The 22,929-nt window shown below is 35.2% G+C and overlaps 1 protein-coding gene across 1 annotated transcript in view; it reads right to left on the bottom strand.

Annotated features, from left to right (window-relative positions):
- Window positions 1-7,139: 7,139 nt before the first annotated feature.
- The window catches only part of LOC131065626 (receptor-like protein 50), a 94,696-nt gene continuing 78,906 nt past the window's right edge, over window positions 7,140-22,929 (bottom strand). The window contains exon 9 of the mRNA XM_059217980.1: window positions 7,140-9,673. Within this exon, the coding sequence (XP_059073963.1) occupies window positions 7,324-9,673 (2,350 nt within the window). The 3' untranslated portion in view covers window positions 7,140-7,323. The remainder of the gene's footprint in view (window positions 9,674-22,929) is intronic.

Below are 22,929 nucleotides of genomic sequence, written 5' to 3'. Positions count from 1 at the left end.
AACCTCGTCGGGGCTATGGACGCTCGCTAGTAGCGAGGCTCTATCCAGGATTCTTTTGAAGTCAAGGTAACTCATGTAGCTAGCCATGCTGGATTCTGAAGATTACAATGATCATATGAGCCATAATGAACCCACTTGCACACACATGGGTAATCAAAGACTAAATACCTTGATCCAGTTTGGGATTCTTCTTCCCTTTTGAGTATTGCTTCCTAGTCACTAGATATGTTCAGTTGTATTTTTTCAGAGGTTCTAAGTATGGGTTGGGTCTCTATCTTTGAAAAGTTCAGGAACACTTATTCAGGTGGTGCTAAATGTTGTGACAATATTACATATCACCTCTTTACAAATGGAAACCTCTATGCTTGGGGGCAAAGTTCATCCACTCTATTCTACCTATCAATATCTCCCATTATCCTTCCTTCAATATCCATTACCTTTTTTTGATCTTGCTTCACTTTATCCATGCCATATATCCTATATATTCATTGCTTCCATCATCTATAATTATCTATTTTCTTGTTTCTCCTATCCATATCTTATATCCATCCATATCCCCTTTTCCATCCTTGATCTTGATCAAACCTAAGGACAAAAACATGATTTCAAAAAGGCTCTTGACATGTCTCCTCATAAGCTCCCTTTGTCTTTCTCCTATCCATTTCCACCTCAACATATATTTTAATTCATCCATTTCTTGTCTTGCTATACATTGGGGCAACAAAATACATCTTTCTTCTAATCCAAAAGGCTCCAAAAATCAGAAATGTCTAAAAATCCTAAAAATCAAAAAATCAAGAACAAAATTGAAAATCAAAGCATGAACACATGGCCCATCCATCAAATCAACAACAGTAACCATATTGAAACCAAGTTTCATGTCGAGACTCAATCAATCAGTCCCATATTGCAAACCAAAACAAGACCCATATCAAAACCAAGCATCATATCAAAAATCAAGTACCATATCAATCAACCAGAGACCCATATCGAAACCAAGCATCATATCGAGAATTAGTATTATATCGCAATCAATGACCCATAATGAAATTATGTTTCATATCAATCACACAAGTATCATATCAAAGATCATTCAATCAATCAAGAATCATATCGAATCAAGATCCATATCGACAATCAGGACCCATATCGACAATCAGGACCCATATCGAATCAAGACTCATATCGGCAATTAGGACCCATATTGAATCAGGACTCATATCAAATCAAGACCCATATCAACAATCAGGACTCATATCAACAATCAAGATCCATATCGACAATCAAGACCCATATTGAAATCCAAAAACATACCAAAATCAAGCATCATAACACAATCAAGACCCATATCGACAATCGAGACCCATATCGAATCAGGACTCATATCAAATCAAGACCCATATCAACCTATTAACCCATATCGACAATCAATTTGACCCATATCGACCTTTGAAACATATCGACACTTGACCCATATCGACAATCAGGATTCATACCAACGCAACCTCAATGGACGTGTGGGACATGTACGCGCTATACCCACATTTGTCTTCCTCACTTCTTCAATATTTCTTTTTAATAAAAACTCTCGAAGTCTCCAATCAAACCAATCACATGTCTTGTTAATCAATTCATCACTCAAAATCTATAAACATCAACATGTCTTATACAGGGATAGGTACACTCGAAACTAGACATATCGGTCTTATACGGGGTACTCACTCTTTGAAACCAGACATTCCTATCAATCATTAATTCTTGCTAATCAATCCATATATCAACAAAAACAACATGTCTTATAAAGGGATAGGTACACTCAAAACCAAACAGATTGGTCTTATACGGGGTAGTCACTCTGTGAAACTAAACATTCTTATCAATCATCGAACAAATCAAAACAATGACATAGATCAAAATGCCTGTTGGATTTTGTTCTGGTTAGTCTTATCTTTATCAATTGATGAAAGGACATGTTTCATCTCTCAAAAATCAGAAAAAGACAAAAAATTCAAAAACAAATCGAAATGTGCAATAAAAACAAGGGATTTATAAATCTTCACAATTCCACTAATGCTTATCAATCCTGGACACCCCACCATGGCTTGTGATCAGTGTAAATATCCATATCGAGTAGTATCTAGAGTGGGGCCAAGTTTGTGACCTCGTTGGAGGCCTCTCTCCTTTGGGTTTTAGCATCATATCAAACACGTATCAAGAGAAAACAAGGATCATAACAATCAACAAAGCACATATCAATGTATGAACACAAACACAAAAGTGAACACATCAAGGCTCTTTGAACTAATCATACTTGCAATATATTTTATGTGACAAGGATACATTCCAAATGGCATGCATGTTTACTTGTGGTTTTGATCTTTTGCTTATCATATCTCCTGAGCAACTCAAGGATGTCTCACGACTAGAGAAGCAAGGAAAGAATGTGATGTTTTCTTTATTTGTTGTTTGGGAGTGAAGTCTTCTACTATACAAATTTGTCTTACGACGTGATCGGGCAACATATCTCTAAAGACATTTTGGATTTGTATGGGACAAAGGTTAACTCTTGTCTGTTATGCAAGCAACACTCAGGTCGTCTTGGTTAAATTATACCTTGACGCTTGTGTTGTCTTGCAATATCAAAATCCATGTAAGTTATACTCAGGTTGTTATGGTTCAATTATACCATGATGCTTGTATCAAATTTCAACAAATCAAGGCCCGATGATGAAAATAAAGGAAGCACTGGCACTTTGATCAAAACATATGGCAATATTGAGAACGAGAATGCATATTAAGCTTTGCACTAGCTGCATTATCATTTCCATATGATTTTAAGATTGCATTAGGTGCATCAACATTATCATTTTAATTTGCATTTAGATTGCATTATCATATCATTTAATCATGGCATTTAGTTGCATATCTATCACATCGTCATGGAATTTTTCTTCACTTTCATATCTTCATCATTCATCCAACTCTCATCTATCATGTCTTATATAGGATGTATCTTTCCTAAAACCAAACATTTTGATCATGTATTAAATAGGATATATCGTTCTTGAAACCAAACGCTTTGATCATCTTTGTCTTATACAAGAGGTGTCATTCCTAAAACCACATTTGACCTCAATCTTATCAATTCCATCAATCCAGTCAATCTCATCAATTCTATCAATCCAATCAATCTTTTCAATTCTATCAATCCAATCAATCTTATCAATTCTATCAATCCATTTCATCTGATTCATTTTATCATGTCTTATATAGGATGCATCTTTCCTAAAACCAGACATTTTGATCAGGTCTTATACAAGATATATCGTACCTGAAACCAGACGCTTTGATCATCTTTGTCTTATACAAGAGGTGTCATTTCTGAAATCAGGCTTGATATCAATCTTATCAATTCTATCAATCCATTTCATCTGATTCATTCTATCATGTCTTATATAGGATGTATCTTTCCTGAAACCAGACATTTTGATCAAGTCTTCTACAAGATATATCGTTCTTAAAACCAGACACTTTGATCATCTTTGTCTTATACAAGAGGTGTCATTTCTGAAACCAAACTTGATATCAATCTTATCAATTCTATCAATCCATTTCATCTGATCCATTATATCATGTCTTATATAGGATGTATCTTTCTTGAAACTGGACGTTTTGATCAGGTCTTATACAAGATATATCATTCCTGACACCAGACGCTTTGATCATCTTTGTCTTATACAGGAGGTGTCATTCCTGAAACTAGACTTTATCTCAATCTTATCAATTCTATCAATCCAATCAATCTGATCAATCTTATCAATCCAATCAAACCCATGTCTGCCATCAATCTATTCACTATTCTATCTTTCATATAACTTTCTTCTTTTGTCAAGAGATCATTCATGCCCTTAAGGAATGAACAATCTCTTGAGGGGGCATCATGCTATCAGTTTCATATTGACATCGGTTCCATATAAAATTTTCATATCATATCAAATCAATTCTTCATATCTGAGGCACCATATCGAAAAAATTTAGCGACAAATCGAGCATTTTTCTTTGAATCAATATGTGGTCACACATCACTTCAAATAGGGGAAAAATGTAGACACCTAAAAGTTGCACAATGAATTTTATTCATTTAATTATCCCTAATTCTTCATATTAATTAAACTAAGGTTTAACTGATATCCCCTTTTCTTCTAATTGGCTCATTAATCAAATTAAAGATTTGATTAATATTCCTTTTTTTCTATCCAAGCCATTTTAATTAAATTCACATTTAATTAAATACCCCCCTCTCTAGCCATTTTAATTAAATTCACATTTAATTAAAAATCTTCATTTACCCTCTTTCCCCTTTGCAAATAAATAAATCAAAATTTATATATAAATCCCCCAACTTGCAAAATTCAAATTCAAGTTTAAATAAATCAATATTTATTTAAATCTATCAAATGCAAGTTGCAACCAATAATTGAAATAAATCAATTTTATTTTAATTAAATCATATTTTCCCTCACCCACTTGCAAAATCCTACATCTCCCACTTGCCTTCTAATTTTCCTTCTAGAAACCTCCTAATCCCATCCTAATCATGTCTAATCCCTCTAATCATGTCCTTTCCCTAAATTTGAGGAGGTCACTTCTCAAATTTGGAAGGAAGTCTTCTAAATTCAATAAAAACTTTATTCCTTCAACAAGTTAACTTGTTGAGTTCCCCAAATTTGGAAGGACTCTTCCAAATTTGTCCCCAAAGTCTTCCTAACCATTAATGGTTAACTCAACCTTCCCACATGGTTAGAGAATTTCTCTCTAACTTAACCTTCATCTAACTCAAGGGTCTCATCAAGCACTCATGGCTTTGACCCTAGTTATCCTATTAACCCTTTCACAAGAGTTTATCCCTTGGGTAAAGGCTTTATCCATTGGTTATCCACTAGCTAACCTTAACCTTACCTCCTAAGGTAACCACCATGTCTCCTCAGGCATTTAATGCCTCTTACATCTCCTCTCATGCCCTCTCAAGGTGACATTTGTCAACTGGGGATTGGATTGAATCCCTTACGTGGATAGATAACTTTCAATCCTAGCCCTTGTTATGATTATTCAATTTCAACCATCCATTGCACTATTTTCCCTATAAATAGAGCCCATTCCTTCTTCAAATATCAAGTCTTTTGTGCATCTAATTTATAGTCTCATTTCATCAAGCATTGTTAGCCTCTCTTTGATAATAGCATTTTAGATCATTTTAGTAGCATCATAGCTTAAATTTATCATGGCTTGCATATCATGTTAGCTTCATTTCCATGCTAGCTTAATATCATTTTAACACCATTTTCATGTTAGTTTAGTTTCATATCAATATCTTGCACCATATCATCATCTAGTTTCATATCAAAATCATTCATTAGGATCATAGTTGCATCCATTTTGATCCTAAAATCCTCTAAATCTCGTTCTCTGGGTTATCATCCAAGAGGTCAAGTGCTCTTCCAAGTAAGGGCCACCTTGAATCTTGAGGATCTTTAGAGATAGAGGAGCATGGAACGATTTTAAAGAGTTTAGATTCATTTAACTTTGTCTTGTTTGGATTTCTAACCTCTAATGCAATGTTTCATGCGTGTGTTTGATTTGTTTTCTCCTCTTGCAGGTTGATACCACATTCCAGACATACAAAATCATTAGTATTTTAGTCAAATATGTTGGAATACAAATAAATGTAATAGTCACTTATATAGAGATGTGCTTGGTATCATAGACAATTCATTTCATCATCAAATAAGGACTATTAGAGTTAATGAACATACAAAGAAGTATGTATCTAGTAGTTTATTGGACATTTGGTAGTGTTAGCTTGAATTTGATAGTCATTGTGTTTTTTTATTAAAAATGAAGCAAAAACAAGGGTGTTGACCCTATACAAAGGCAAGTTTAGAAGGCTACGTACAACTGGTCAAGAATAGGCCTCTAATAGCAAAGGCCAAAAACAACCCATTTACAACACACTAACAAAACAACTAGTAACCCACATCAAATATAATTGTGTTAATTTTGGTTTGATATTTAGATATTCTGTGTGATTTTTTATTCCTTTGATAATATTTCTTTATAGATTTACCTATAAAACACTCACATATAAAGTTAGCTCAAGCCAGAGTGAAAAATATCTAATCGTACTCTAAACCTGTGAGTTAATGTATAATGAACTATTGTTTGTGTTTCTATTGGTCTTTAAGAAAGGTTTCCCAAAAAAAATCATATTTATATTGTGACTCTCATTTGTTTCTTTTAATAAATAAGAGGTAGCGCAAGAGCATAAAAACCATGGCGAAAGGATTAAGGGATGGAGTTAAGACAAATTGAAATTGACATCCTCATCATCCTGGCAATGGCGTAGGAATTGCAGGGAATACCAAAAAAACACAAAATAAAGCACAGACAAGAAGGAAATGAAGCGACCCAAGAATGTGAAAGGACATCGATGTGAAAACCATTGCAAGCAAAAATGATTAAACATAAACTTATCTTAGCCCACCATGGAAGAAAGCAATCGGTGGAAATTGAAACAATAAAAAATAATAGAAGGTAATTGAATGTGTGCTGTAATTGAAGAATGGTGTTGCAGGTTTGGAGGGGGTCGTGAGTAGCAAAAACTGAGAGGAGAGTGTGATGAACAGTGGTTGAATTTGTGCAGAGTCGAGGGAGTAGGATCATTGAAGAGGCCAAGCTTGTAAATAGTTTGTTGCAGATGTAAAATTTCTTGCGAAGTGAATTTGAACAGAGTTAAATAGTTTTGTTACAGTCTTTATGTTATTTGAATGACTTTGAGAGCAGTGATTTGCCTCGGTGAGTGTGTGATTTTGGTAGCAAGAGATTTTGTTTCTGCATCATAAACATAAATGACTCAAGTTTTACCAGCTATTTTGGTTGTAAACCTTTAAAATTAATATTTCTAGGACAAAGCAAAAAAGGTATTAATGTGACAAATCACCAAAAATAAATACTTTCTAACTTCCTTTCTGATCTTGTTTTTGCCACTAGTTAATGACATTACAAGAAAGGATATATGATCAACATGAATCAAAATTCAATCCACTTGAAAACATCGCTAAACTTCAAATTATTAAACATGAATAGTTGTATAAAATTTGACAGACAATATGTAACATAGTGTTTGTTATACATTATGTAGAATATACATCGTTTCATATATTTTGCACTTTGCAACATGAAAATATGATAATTGATGTTACATGATTAGCTTGTGGATCAAAAAGTAGAATATAAATGATCCTACTTTCTAGAATACAATTATTTTCACAATGTTTGAAATAGAAAATTAATAGTGGCATCCATGAATTTGAAGCATATGACGCTCCATGTTTTGTTGATCCACAAGATTCCCATTACGATTGAAAAGCTAATTACACAGCCTGTTGCCATCCCCATATCCCACCATATATCATCCTCTGAATCTTCATTGTTTTCTTCATGTTCCCTTAGAGAATTAGGATGACTGCTTAAGCATGATACATAAATTTGTAGACCACATAAGCCAAAATTGTTGGAGAAATATGTCGAATTAAATGTCATCATTTGTCCTCCTTGTGGTATCATCCCTGATAGGTTATTATAGGACACATCAAAGTAACTTAATGATGTGAGAAGTTGCAGCTCAGTAGGAATAACACCAGAGAGATTATTGTGTGAAAGATCAAGTGATTGCAATAGCACCATTTCTCGAATAGATTTAGGAATCTCGCCACTAAAATGATTTCTTGAAATGTTCAAAATAATCAAACCTTTGAGGGATCCAATATTCCAAGGAATTTTACCCGACAAATTATTGCTGGAAAGGTCAAGACATTTTACTAATCTCAAAATTTGCCTAAACTCCATATTTTGTCCTTTATTCATAACTCTTATCCCATCTATGTATGGTACAGCTCCCTCTGAAGCTATCATACTAAGAAAGAATGATTGTTCAAAGACATTTGTGTTGTCTGATTGATTTGTCATTGTAGTTAGCTTCATCAAGTCACTTGGAATAACCCCTGAAAAGAGATTATTTGAAATATCCAAAATTTGAAGATTTTGAAGTTTGGTTAACTGCAATGGGATTTTACCTTTAAATTTATTATTTTTCAGTACTAAAATTTGGAGACTATACAAGCTTTTAACCCAATTTGCAATGCTCCCTTGTAAATTATTGTTTCTTATATCAAGGATTTTTAGAGTCCCACATTTTCCAAGTGATAATGGAATATTTCCTTCAAGCATATTGTTTCCTAATTTCAAAGTCTCAAGGGAAGAATTCATTCTCTCAAATATATTTGGTATCATCCCCTCTAAGTTATTATTCTCTAGATTTACAAGAGACAACATAGAACAGTTCTCTAGACATTGGGGAATCTTACCACTAAATTTATTATTTGACAAGTCTAAAATCTCCAAACTCACCACATTACAAATAGAATTTGGAATAAAACCAGTAATATTATTTTTGGCCAATGAAAGAAACCCAAAAATATTTGAATACCTACTAAATGTTTTTAAAATTTGTCCCTCAAAAATATTATTTGACAGATCTAAAAATGCAAGATCAGAGAGTTCCCAAAGCCAATTTGGAATATTGCCACTAAGAGAGTTGTTTGACAAATCTAAGTAGATAATAGAATATTGAGTTGAAATAAACCCAGGAAAAATTCCTCTAATGTTAGAGTCACGTAGATCTAAGTGAGTAAGCTGAAATTTGGGAATGGTAGATGGGGTGAATTCTACGGTCAACATATTGCTCGAGAGATCCAAAACCTTAAGTTGGGAGCAACTATTTAAAATAGAAAATGAGAAAGTTCCATTTAAGCTGTTGTTGGCCAGATTAAGTCGATTTACTTGGGATAGGTTACCAAAAGAAGTTGGAATTGGACCACTCAAAGAATTATCCTGCAGTTCAAGCCAAAATAGCGATGAGAGATTACCTAGAGTAGGCGGAATGCTGCCATTTAATTTGTTTGAACTCAGATCCAGGTACTGCACTTTTGAGAGCCCACCTAAAGAGGAGGGAAGAGGACCTTCCAAATTGTTGTAAGAAAGAAAAAGATTCGACAAAGGAAGCGCTCCTAGACAGACAGGAATCTTACCTCTTAATGAGTTGCGTGACAGGTCCAACCATTGAAGCCCTGAGAGATTTGCAAAGGAGGGGGGAATTTCCCCTGACAATCCACAGTTGTCCATGGAAAGTTTGGTGAGATTGGCGAGAGAGGCGATAATCCCCAACCAAATATCTCCTTCCATAGTGAGATTCATGTCGCTCAGTCCAAGATGCTCCAACCCTCTCAAATGTTTTATCCACTCACCCATGTTGCCGCTCTGCAAATCATCATTTAACCAAATTGAGAGGTCAAGGAATTTCAAGGTGGACATGTTACCCACCTCCCTTGGAATGACACCATCGAGATGATTGTAACTGAGGTCCAAGAGCTCCAATTGCTGCAGTTTACTCAACTCTCTTGGAATTTGGCCACTAAATCCACAGTAAGATAAGCTCAGATGCTTCAATCTCCTCAGCTCTCCAACTTGTGGAGGGATGGAAAGAGGATTGAAGGAATTCCCAGAGAGGTCCAAGTATTCCAAATACAACAGTTGAAATATCCCCTCTCGAATTTCACTTCATGCAAAGCCAGCATCATTTCCATAACTAGAGCCGAGATCCAATGTGATGACATGGCCAGTGCGCGGGTGGCAACCCACTCCTTCCCAAGTACAGCAGTTGAACCCTCTCCATGATTCCAATGGCAACTGGAATCCTCTGTAATAAGTGAAGTTAATGCCTTGCCTGAAATCCAAGAGAGAATTTCTCTCTTCCACCAAACATGCAGAGCAGCAAACAATGGGCAGCAGCAGTAGCAACGAAACCCAAATGCCCAAACCCATTTTTGTTTCGTTCCAAAGACAGAAAGGGGCAAATCTCACCATGACACAAGAGAACTCAGCTTATCTCACTTTGCAAATCCCCAAGGCTTCTCTTTCTTGCGGTTTGCAAGGTGAGACACAAACATTTATAGCGCATTCAAAGAGAAATGCTACGATGTGGAAAAAATCAATCCACGAGATAGAAGATTTGAAGAAAGAGGAAGTTAATGGAGAAAGCTAGGCACTTACAATTTTCCTTTGTATCCCTTTCCGTATATCTATGTCAATTTCAAAAGTCAGCAGAAAATGGAGAAAATTGGGAGTTACAAATATTTTCTACAGTTTTTAAAGTTCACAAATTAATGGAGAAAGCTACCTTGTTACATTTTTTCTTTATATCCCTTTTTATATGTCTATATCAATCTCAAAGTCAACACAAAATGGAGAAAATTGTGGGCTATGAAATTTCTTCTAGATTTTCTACCTGTTCATAAATTAATGGAGAAGCTATGCTGTTAAAATTTTATATCATATCCATCTGTATAACGAAGAAAATTGGGAGTTACAAATATTTTCTACAGTTTTTAAAGTTCACAAATTAATGGAGAAAGCTACCTTGTTACATTTTTTCTTTATATCTCTTTTTATATGTCTATATCAATCTCAAAGTCAACACAAAATGGAGAAAATTGTGGGCTATGAAATTTCTTCTAAATTTTCTACCTGTTCATAAATTAATGGAGAAGCTATGCTGTTAAAATTTTATATCATATCCATCTGTATAACGAAGAAAATTGGGAGTTACAAATATTTTCTACAGTTTTTAAAGTTCACAAATTAATGGAAAAAGCTACCTTGTTACATTTTTTCTTTATATCCCTTTTTATATGTCTATATCAATCTCAAAGTCAACACAAAATGGAGAAAATTGTGGGCTATGAAATTTCTTCTAGATTTTCTACCTGTTCATAAATTAATGGAGAAGCTATGCTGTTAAAATTTTATATCATATCCATCTGTATAACGAAGAAAATTGTGAACTACAACATTTATTTTATGTTTTCCACCGATTCACAAGTTAATGGAAAAACCTAATCTGTTAAAAATGGAGAAAAATGTGTTTATATTTTCTTTCATATCCCTTTTCATATGTCTATGTCATATGTCTATGCCAATTTCAAAGGTCAGCAGAAAATGGAGAAAAATGTGAGCTACGAAAGTCCTTCTATATTTCCCACCTGTTCACAATTTAACAGTGAAAGCTACGCTGTTAAAAATTTCAATAGTGAAAGCTACGCTGTTAAAAAATTCTTTTATACCGCTTTCTGTATGTTTATGTCAATTTCAAAAGTTAACAGAATATGGAGAAAATTTGATGCAGAACGGAGAACTCCCCTCTGCTCGGCAACCTCAAAACTCAACCACAACTCACAAGCAAACTATATTGAGTGCAACAAAAATGAAAACAAATCTTCTAATTCATTAATGCATTCAAATCTGCATACATATTATCTACCTTCATGTCATTGCGTAGCAGTAATCCCAATCGACTCTAGCCCTTTTGGTTCTGACTTCTCTGCATTTGCACACGTATCCACCATGGCAGTTGCAATTCGAACATCATCATTTAGGTGGATTGATTTCCATTCTTTGTTATAGGGCACGAAGATGCTAGTAAAAGTTGAGGAATTAGATCTGTCCACAACATTCCTTTGAGGGGTCTGGCATACATGTCTACTAGGACAGTGGCAACTACAATATTTGAATTGATGGATAGCCATGACCGCCAGAGAGATCAGGTTAGATTTAACTCACTTATCACAGCAATCAAAATTAAAAACCAAAACTGAAGACAACAAATTGGAAAATGTTTTTGGTCAGTGCTGATTGTCAGTCTATTTGTGTGCTCATGCACAAAACACACTGGGTAAGAAAATTTTGTGATTAGGACTCATAAAATGAAGTTAAGTAGTTGAATTATTTCTTATGACATTTTCACACATCACTCCATTGCAAATGACACATCACCCCATTGCAAATGGGAACCCTTAATTTTTGCTTGGTAATCTTAAGTGTTTTGCTAGGCTTTGTATTTTGTTAGCCTGACGATGGTTTTTGTCTTCCAATCCTGACAATTGAAGAAAGGTGAGTCGTCTTGACAAACTTAGGAATGCAATACTCAAAGCAGAAAATGGTGATAGTCTGGAGATTTGTCAACAAAAGAGTGATCAATTTGAGAGTCTAAATTCATGAGTTGGGCTTTAGGACTGAATAGAAGGTGAAATTGTAAGTGAGTTTGCTTGGAACGTCAAAATTGTAATAGGTTGTCAAAAATATCAACGTTGTCAAAATTTGTCAAGGTTGTGAAACACTGCCAAGATTGAGGTACGATGTTTATGCGTGACGAGCTCAATTTCCACCTTGTATGGGGTAATCTATGCATGATGAGGTTGAATTTCTACCTTGTATGAGGGTAATCTATGGGTGAGTGAGGTGAATTTCCACCATTGAAGGTGAAGTTTGGATGAGGAATGTATGGGCAAGTGTAAGTTTGTTTGTTTAATGTGTGCATAAGAGTAAACTCTGCCTTGTTTAGTGCATGCACTAGGTGAAAGTCTTCCTTTGACTAATACTTGATCACATTCAATTTCCGACCTCTCTTATGCATGCATAATGCTAAATCTCGCCCTTTAATCCTCTCTCGATGCACAAACAATGTGAATTTTCGCCCCTTCAATGCATGCATTGGGTGAATCTCCGTCTTGGTTTATGCATGCACACTACAAATCTCTGCACATCAATACATGTGCATAGCAAAAGTCCGCTTAGAACATTTTATGTATGTATAATGAGAAATCCTGACGCGAAATGCAAACCCTAACTATGGTAGAATTCACAAATCAATGGAAATCAAAAAAATCAAACCTAAAATCAGAATAAAATCCTCAGATTCACATGGCAAAGAAAAGGTTTGAATTCAAATGCCTAAAGTTAGAATTCAAGTGAATGACCGAGCGGTAAGGTGAGTTTGTAAAGGAATTCAAACTATGAAAATTAGAACTCAAGGATAAAGTAGGTAGCCAATTTTGCTAAATTCAGATATGGAGTAGAGGAGGTCATCATTAGAAAGTAAAATTAGAGTTTTACAAGAAGATTTGAGTGCTTACCTTCATTTTTTTTTTAGTGTTTTCAGTTCTGGAGCATCATTTCCAAAAGTTCTAAGTGTGCATTTTCAGATTTTGAAGGGTTTCATAAAAAGAATTTTGTGAATTATCTTGCATTTCACTAGCTTAGGGTTTCATTATAATTATGATTCAAGGTGTCTTCCTTACTTTTTTAGGTGATTGATGTAAGGAGCGATGCACATGTGCAAGATGGAAGACTTCAATGATGGTGAACAAATGAAGAAAATAATAAGATAAAGAGCTTCACATCGACATGAAGAATTCAAGCTCCAAGTGATGCAAGGAATTAAATGAAAGTATTCTAAGGATGAGAAGATTAAGTCATGCAAAGGAGACTCAATGAAGAGGACTTCACTACCTTGGTAATGCAATCGCAACATGGAAAGGGAGAAAGACTTTACAACCTAAAAGGAGAACAAGCCAAGTAAAGAGGTTGATAGATGAAGACAACATCAAGGACAAAAGACATTACCACATGAAGATCAACAATTTCAAATCATTAGAGGAGTGTGGTGGTAAAAATTAAAGAACACTCTAACAATGCAAGGTGACATCAAGATGCATAAGCCAAGGGATTGCTTTATATCATGAACGATTATACACGACCTTGGATTTCCTTTGGAAATTGAAGTTCATGATGAATGCCGCTACAAAAATAACAAGGAAACCTAGGATTTTCAAGACAAAAAGTTCCAAAGTGAAGATGAGGACTATCTCAAACATGAAGAAGATTTCATAACAATAGAAAACACAAGGTGGATTTCCAAACATGAGAATGGAAATGTGAGGAATAAGGGCATCACAAGAAGAGGGATTCCTAATCATAGAGATGTGAAGATAAAACTTGAGCATCAAGATGATGTAATTTGTCAATATAACCCATCACATTCATCAAATGATTGGATAATGTTAAGTATCAAGAGATATTCCTTGCGATGGGATATCAAGTCTACAAGGTATACATGTTGAGGTGGCATCTAATCATCATCAAGCCAATCAAATCATGAGAAGTCAAGATGTCCAAGTGCATTAAACCTGACTCATCTACAACTATACATGTGGAAATGAACTAAATTCAATGTACCTAACCTCATTTCTCATTGGTTCAAATTCAATGCAGGACATATATGTCAAAAATAATGCAATGATCTCATTGACCAAATGATTTGTAATCAATCCTGGCCCTTGAATTGTAATTGGGATGTCTACAAAAGGCATTGTATTTTCATTTGTAAGGTTCATGGTTAGAAGTTCCTAATTAGAAGACTCAATTTGGAATACAGTAGGAGGAGAAGACAAAGATTGGAGTAATTTTAGGATAATTATCTAATTATTGATTAATTAGATCCTTTAATTGTTTTTTCACTTAAGCTAAATTTAGGTGCTTTTTATTATCTAGGGTTTTCTTCTCTAACATTAGTTCTAGATGTAGTTGAGCTTAATTTAGCTCCTAATTGCATTGCTTTACTTCTCCTAATTTTCGCATTAGGGTTTGCACCTAGGGTCTCATTCATCCTTTACAAGGATACATTCATTCATTGTAATTGTACCTCCAATATTGTATCTCCACTCATTCTTTGTGCAATATTATAGAATTATTTGGTTGTTATAGAGCATATAATCTTTGCTTATTCTCTTTTGTGTGATAGGTGTTTGCTTGTAGATGATTCTTGGCTCTTGTGGTTGATCATCAACTCGTACATGGTAGAGTTGTTTTGTCAAGTTCCTATTTGCATGCTTGAGGGATCCAACTAAAGTGATTTTTTTGTGCATATTGGACTCAAACGGAGACTTTCATCACATCGATGACATCAAAAAACCCTACGTAGACTATTATTTCATCAAAATTGGAAAAGCTGAAAAATCGTTTCAAATTGGCTGAGGGCACAAAAATCGAAGCAATATCCAGAGAAAGCTAAAAAAATCTAAGTATTGTGTGTTAGAATCCAAGAACATTGAGAGGGGGCGGGTGAATCAGTGTTCTACCGATAAGTCTAATTCAGAACTTATTGCTTATGAACCGGTTAACAGTAAATAAAATAAAATTGCATAAACCAAATAACACATAAAGAAGCAACACCACAACACCAATATTCACACATGGAAAACCTTGCAAAGGGAAAAATCATGGTGGGTTTGATACCCACATTATCTATATACTTGATCAAGGTATACAAATATTACATGGAAGGGATTGCACATGCAATCAGGCCAACCACCTAGAGCTCACTGCTCAAACAAAAGTCTCACTGACTTACACAACATTACATAGTGATTACAAATAAAAATGAACTTGTTAAGTGCATCTGACCATGCTGGATAAGTTCTGGTTTATGCTCTGACTACCTTCTCTGTGAATCGGTTTACTGATACTCTGTTCTGCCCCATTCTGCTACCACTTGAGATTGTGCACGATAAACTGCACACTAAAGCTTCCTCTCACTGACCAAAATGCATACCATCAATCTCTAACTGACTCGCAACCAAAATAGCATTCTCATTCACACTGAATCCATCGCTAAAAGATCTCCTTAAATAACTTTTTAACTTGTTGAATATGTTGGCCTCAATGAAGAATTATAAACCTGTCGGCTGTCGGATTACAAGATATAACATGCCTAATCCCGATTATTGTGTTAGCCTTCACATACTGCCAAAAGTTCCTTGAAAGAAATTATCGAGGTCACGAGATATCTTAGTCGGGTCCTATACTTAACCGGATTCCAAAAACGTGTTATCGGTACCAAGAACCGGGTTCCAAAAACGTGTTATCGGTACCAAGACTAACCGATTATTAAGTAAAGTGTATATACTGGTTGTGTGTGGTGTATATCAGTTGACCCAATCAAAGCAAAATGATAAAACAATGAATCCCAATGAAAAATATTAACACCTGGAGATGAGTTGCCATCAATGACAACCCTAAATGCAATTAACCTTACCGGATGAGTGTCAATTGCCAACAAATTCATTTGGTTGGACCAGCCCTACAAGATCACCGAAGAAGTTATCATCGGCCTGCATAAGGTTGGAGGTCTACCCGGCCCTAGGTCTAAACTCTCCAACACATAACTCTACAAACTCACTGGCACCACCTTCAATGGTCGTTCGATGAGGGTTGATGACATAAAGGAGATTGATGTCAAATTTGCAGCAATGATAATCGGATCCAAAGTTTACTAGTCAAACCGGTTGAACTCTATTTCTGGTAATAACATTCTTATTGCACATCAAATGGCGAAGGAGGATGCACACTATGACCTGTGCAGTGTGATGCTGAAGGAGCTAATGACCAACTTCAGAAAATAAAACATGACAAGAAAAATACTTTCTGGTATGGTTCTTTTGTTATTTGTTTGGCATTCGACTTTTTGAATACAATTCCCAGTTATGACAAAATTCAATGGGCTTTTAATAGACCAGTGGCCACACAGATAGCCAAGGAGATAAACAACAAAAGGCAAACTTCTAGGCATTTTTCAAAACATTTCAGGAAGAAATGAAAAATAGGGCTAGGATATTCAAATCAATTGTAGAAAAATATAAAGATACTATATGCTTTATGGTAAATAAAGATGAGTGTATGATGGAGGCAGTCCAACCTAGAATAGTCTGGATTATGTCGATGGGATATGAGGTGGACGAGGCCACACTGGATGCATATGCACAACATCTACTGCAAGCTCCAGTTGATGAAAAAGAAGAAAAATTTGGCACAGCCCAGGAGAAAGGACTAAAAGTTCACCAAGAACAAGTTGCTCTGGCAATAAGGAGAAAAATGGTTGCAGTAGAAACCTTAATAAGTGAAGGTCATGACAGGGCATTAAAATTTTTGAGGCATGGAGAAAAGAAGAGATGAAACAGAAGAGAAAGGAGAGAGAAGCAAAGAAGGCAACTCAGACCACTCCAAATGTGATCTTGGTTTCTTCTTAAGCATCCAAACAACCGAAAGCACCATCTGGTGAGCTTGCCAGTCCTAAGCCCAAGGAACTGGTAAAGAGAAAACAAAAGGCGGCTAGGCAGTACATGACTGTTTCTTCGAAGGAGACCAAATCAGAAGAAGAAATCAAGGAATCTCCAAAGCAGAAAGGTGTTTTTGCAAGGGTTGTAAGGGAGAAGAAGGGAGAGTAGCAGAAAGAACTGGCTAAGGAGCCTCCCCAGAAGACACCCAAAATAACCATTGTACATAAACGAAAGCGTAAGTCTGATGAGCAACCTAAATCGGAAGCAAAGAGGAGAACCGATAAGAAGAAACTAGATTCTCAAGAAATTATTGATCAAATTATTAATGATGGTAATTTGGATAATATTTCTACATTCTTTGATGATTTTGACGATAAGGATAAGAAGCAGATTGAGGAAGCTATTCTTTTATACCTTGATTCTTTCTGTAAAGCATTGATTGAGTTAGAGAAAAATTGGGTTTCAGTTCAAACTGTATTCTGTAGTATACAGATAGAAAGGGTGCCTAGCCTCTTTCCCCCCCCCCCCCCCTTCTATATAGCTAGGTAGGCCTAGGTAGATAGGGTCGGGGTTTGCCCAAAACCCCGACATGGTTTGGCCAAGGCTCGGTCAAGTACATAAAGAGTTGTATGATAGATTAGAGGCTAGAAAATTATATGCTCAAACTCTAGACCGGCAAATAAAAGAGACAGAATTAGTCAATCTTTGTCCATCAATAACCTCTCCAGAGATAGCAGATTTAATCAATAAAATAGGGTCATTAGAATTCAATCCAAAACATCGGATAAATAACTTAATGTTAGAAAGATTTGAGGAAATCTAGAAAGAGACAATTGTTGTTTGGGTCTGAATTCTTTTGAATCTTGCGTATGAGTTAAGTCCCAGTTTTGTACAGTCACAAAATATTCAATTACCAGGGAATAAGGAACCGACAAAATCAGATGAGCAAAATGTAAATATTGATCAACCAGTTAGCACTCTACCGGCTACTACTGTACCGACTAGTGAGTCCAATTTTGAAACTCTGGATACTCCAACAAATAATGTATAGGGCATAGAGGCTAATATTGAAAAGGAAAAGGATTTTGATAATAAAGTTGTTGAGGAAGCACCGGAATAGAATAAGGCACCAAGTGGCGAAGTCACCAGTGCACATGAAATAAAGGATACAGCAAATAAATCTCTGACAAACAAAGGCAAAGAAAGTGTGATAGACTTTTCTTTCGGCTTGGCAATTGACACTTCATCCATAACCAAAGGAAATATGTCACAATTTTCTATCATTTTTTACTAGCCTTATCATAAGATGTCTCCAACAGAGAAGATTTTGGTAGCAGCGGCACTACATGCACAAGCAACCAGGAATTGGTCGAGGAATCAAAAGAGAAAGAATTGATTAAGAATATTTTTTAAGTTTTGAACCGGTTAGTACCTGATTTCCAAGCACAGGAGAGCGCAAGCTCATCCGGTAAATTATAGAAGATCATTGATTTCATTCCTAAGCATTATGATTATTTGGTAAAACTTTCAATAACTGATGCAAAGAATAAATTTGTTGAGGCTCAGAAACAAACATTTTTGCACATGATTGCATCTGAGAAGGTAAAACTCCAAATTTTCTTACAATCCATTGATGCAGCATTGGTGGAAGGAGGAAAAGTTTACAAGACTTGTCTAGATTTTTCAAAGCTTACAGCCTCCATAGACAAGTAAATCTCAAACTGTAAAAATAATTTGATTCAAATTTCCAATTCTTATAACCCAGCAGTTAACCTAACCAGTTCTCTGGATGGTTCAATTTTGGTGGTCATGGATCAAATTTTGAAACTAGAGAAGGAAAGGGACAGCATAATAAAGAGACCAACTAAGCTCCAAAATTTCATTGGTCCCTGGCTTGACAACTTATTATTTCATAAGACTGAGTGTATAACAAACATGCAAAAGCAATATTACACTGAATATGAGGCAATTGAATACTACACCAGTCTCTTGAATGGACTCACCTCCATTCTTGACTCTCTTAAGCAAGGTTGGGACACATACTTCTCATTTTTGAAGATTGTGTATGTTGATATTTTGAAACTTGTATAGAACCAGTATGTGTACATATATTTGTGGGAACCCCACTTTGTCATTGATGTCAAAGGGGGAGGAATACGGTGAAAAATGTATATGTCACAGGGGGAGTATATCAGATGTTTATAGTAGCAGGAGTGTACAGGTCAGGGGGAGAAGATTCAGGGATGGTATCATTTTTTACATGAGTGTTTCCATCAATGCCAAAGGGGGAGATTGTTGGCAATTGACACTCATCTGGTAAGGCTAATTGCATTTAGGGTTGTCATTGATGGCAACTCATCTCCAAGTGTTAATATTTTCCATCAGGATTCATTGTTTTATCATTTTTCTTTGATTGGATCAATCGATATACACCACACACAACTGGTATATACACTTTGCTTAATAACCGGTTAGTCTTGGTACCAGTAATGTGTTTTTGGAACCCAGTTAAGTATAAGACCCGGCTAAGATATCTTGTGACCCCTATAATTTCTTTCAAGGAAATTTTGGCAGCGTGTGAAGGCCAACACGATCATCAGGATTAAGCATGATATATCTTGTAATCCGACAGCCGACAGGTTTATAATTCTTCATTGAGGCCGACATATTCAACAAGTTAAAAAGGTATTTAAGGAGATCTTTTAGCGATGGATTCAGTGTGAATGAGAATGCTATTTTGGTTGTGAATCAGTTAGAGATTGATGGTATGCATTTTGGTCAGCGAGAGGAAGCTTTAGTGTGCAATTTCTTGTGCTTAGTCTTAACTGGTAGCAGAATGGGGCAGAACAGAGTATTAGTAAACCGATTCACAGAGAAGGTAGTCAAAGCATAAACCGGAACTTATCCAGCATGGTCAGATGCACTTAACAAGCTCATTTTTATTTGTAATCACTATGTAATGTTGTGTAAGTCAGTGAGACTTATGTTTGAGCAATGAGTTCTAGGCGGTTGGAGTGATTGCATGTGCAATCCCTTCCATGTAATATTTGTATACCTTGATCAAGTATATAGATAATGTGGGTATCAGCCCCACCATGATTTTTCCCTTTGCAGGGTTTTCCACGTATAAATATTGGTGTTATGGTGTTGCTTCTTTATGTGTTATTTGGTTTATGCACTTTAATTTTATTTACTGTTAACCGGTTCATAAGCCATAAGTTCATAATTAGACTTATCGGTAGAACACTGATTCACCACCCCCCCCCCTCTCAGTGTCCTTGGATTTCAACATTGTGAAATAGAGGTCACCATCGCACTCAAGAGGCTCAAGAACCCTAAAATTGCCTATCAATTTGTCGAAATCGGAGATTGGGGAATTCTTTGTGTAGACGTATAAAAATGACTATATTCCTAAATGAATATTTTATGTTCATTTCTCTATTTAATTAAATCTAATTTAATTAAATTATCCACATTCCTCTATTTAATTAAGTAAATTACTCAATTTATTTAATTAAATTCAATTAACCCCTTTTAGGTCATTTAATTGAATAAATCATTTTATTTAATTAAATCTATTCTTCTAAACCTTTTAATTAAATTTACATTTAATTAAATAGGGAATCCCAATTAAATAAATCTAATTTATTAAAAAACCTCCACTTGCAACCAAATTAAAATAAAACAATTTATTTTAATTAAACCTATTATCCCTCACCCACTTGCATTTTCCTACATCTCCCACTTGCATCCTAAACCCTATTCTAGATTCTTCTAATCACTTCTAAATTAGCCTAACCCATCTCCTAAATATTGTCACATCCCTAAGCAAGAGGAAGTCACTTCTCAAACCCTCAAAGTCTTTGATAACCATTAAAGGCTTCAAGTCTCCAACAACTTTCTCTTCCAAACCATTAATGGTTAACTCAACCCTCTTGCATGATTAGAGACTTTTTCTAAACTCAACCCTCAATCTAACCCAAGGGTCTCATCAAGCACTCATTGCTTTGACCATGGTTATCCCTTAAACCTTGTACAAGAGTTTATCCTTTGGGTAAAAGCTTTATCCAATGGATAATCTTAACCTAACCTTAACCCTTACCCCCTAAGGTAACCATGAGGTCTTCTCAGGCATTTAATGTCTCCAACCCCTTCTCTCAACCAGTCTTAGGTTAACAATTGTCACCATTTCATTGGTGAGAATTGCAAACATGGATTCCTAACTTTCAAACTTGACCCTTGATTAAATCTTTCAATCCTGGCCATCCATTGCCCTATTTTTACTATAAATAGAGCTCTCCATCCTCCATTTTAAATCATCCAAGTCTTTAGCATCATACTTATACTCAAATCCATCCAAGCTTTAATATATCATTTATGCTCATCATTTAGCCTCTCTTTTAAATAGGAATTAATCTAAATATGCATGTTTAGAGTATTTTCCTTATCATTTAGCTTAATCATAGACTAGTATATCATGCTAGGATAGTCTTGCTACTAATCTTGTCATCTTATAATCTAGTTTATTGCATTTGTAGATCATGCATAGCTTAGGATGCATTTCATAATAAAATCAATCAAAACATCCCTCGTGACCTTGTGAGATAGAGAACCATGGAACCAACCTTGGGAAGTTGAGTCATTCTTCATGACTCCATAACTTGCACCAAGAAGTCTTGTGGGTGTGTGTGAGCAAGCCTCTTTGAACTTCATTTTTTCACATTTTAAGTTCTATTGACCTGCTTTTCCTGCATACACTTTGCAAAAAAATTTAGAAAGTTCCCATTTTCAGAAAGTTTTTGTTTTCAAAAACTTTTATATTTTTGGCAAGTTTATGTTTTCAACAAGTTTCCATTTTTAGCAAGTTTCCATTTTCAAAAGGTTTCTATTTTCTAAAACTTTCTATTTTTTAAAGTTTCCATTTTTAGAAACTTACTATTTTCAAAAAAAAATCATTTTTGGGAACCCTTCAAGCCTTCCAAGCCTTAATTAACATGTAGTTGGGTTTTTGCTCATAACTTCCTCATACATAGTCAAAATCAAGCAAATGAGTTATCATTAGAAAGATGGTTCTAGCGTTGATATGATTTTGTACTAGGCCTTCAAAGTCAACCTTCAGTTTCATGCTTTCGACGCCATAAATTGAGCAAATAAACTTTTTTTTGACTTCCACATATCATTGGAAAACTCTCAAATTCCTCTATTCAAATCTACAGTCAATTTTTATAGAATATTCACTAGGTACTCAGTGATATTAGTTTTTGTTTCTCATCTTATACAAGTGCAAAAGGGTTAATTTTTCTTGCTACAGGTGGGTAGAATCCTCATATTTCATATTCCTATATTGCGCTAACCCTGGCCCAATGGTGAATCCTTCTATTGATAAAATCAACCCTCATAGATATCATAGCTAGAAGACTACAATGATTAGATTGTTTCAGTCTAGGGGTTTATGGTCTTGTTTTGATCAAACCCAGCCCAAATTGACTAGTGAGTTTGAGATCATTCAATGTAGGGACAAGATAAATTAGTTACAATTTTGATTGGCCTACATGTCTTAGACAGTCTCTGGGTTCTATATTGATTCCTGCACAACTATTATGGCTATGTGGCTCAAATTTGAGAATTTTTTGGGGGGTATTAATGAGTTTTGTGCACTTCATCTTAAGACAAATTTGATATCATTAACACCTAATTAATTTCCTTCTATTGAGTACTTTCTAGAGAAGTTCAAATCCATCAAATCATGATTATAGGGTTTGGCAAGTAGAAGACAAACAAGGAGTGCATCTTCCTGATTTTGTCTAAGCTTCAATACCAACTTCAATTCTTTTCTTCATCATTCTATTCCACCATGGATTCT

Source organism: Cryptomeria japonica, chromosome 3 (genome assembly GCF_030272615.1).
Source record: "Cryptomeria japonica chromosome 3, Sugi_1.0, whole genome shotgun sequence".
In the NCBI taxonomy this organism is placed as follows: domain Eukaryota; kingdom Viridiplantae; phylum Streptophyta; class Pinopsida; order Cupressales; family Cupressaceae; genus Cryptomeria; species Cryptomeria japonica.
This window is presented reverse-complemented; position numbering and strand designations above follow the sequence as displayed.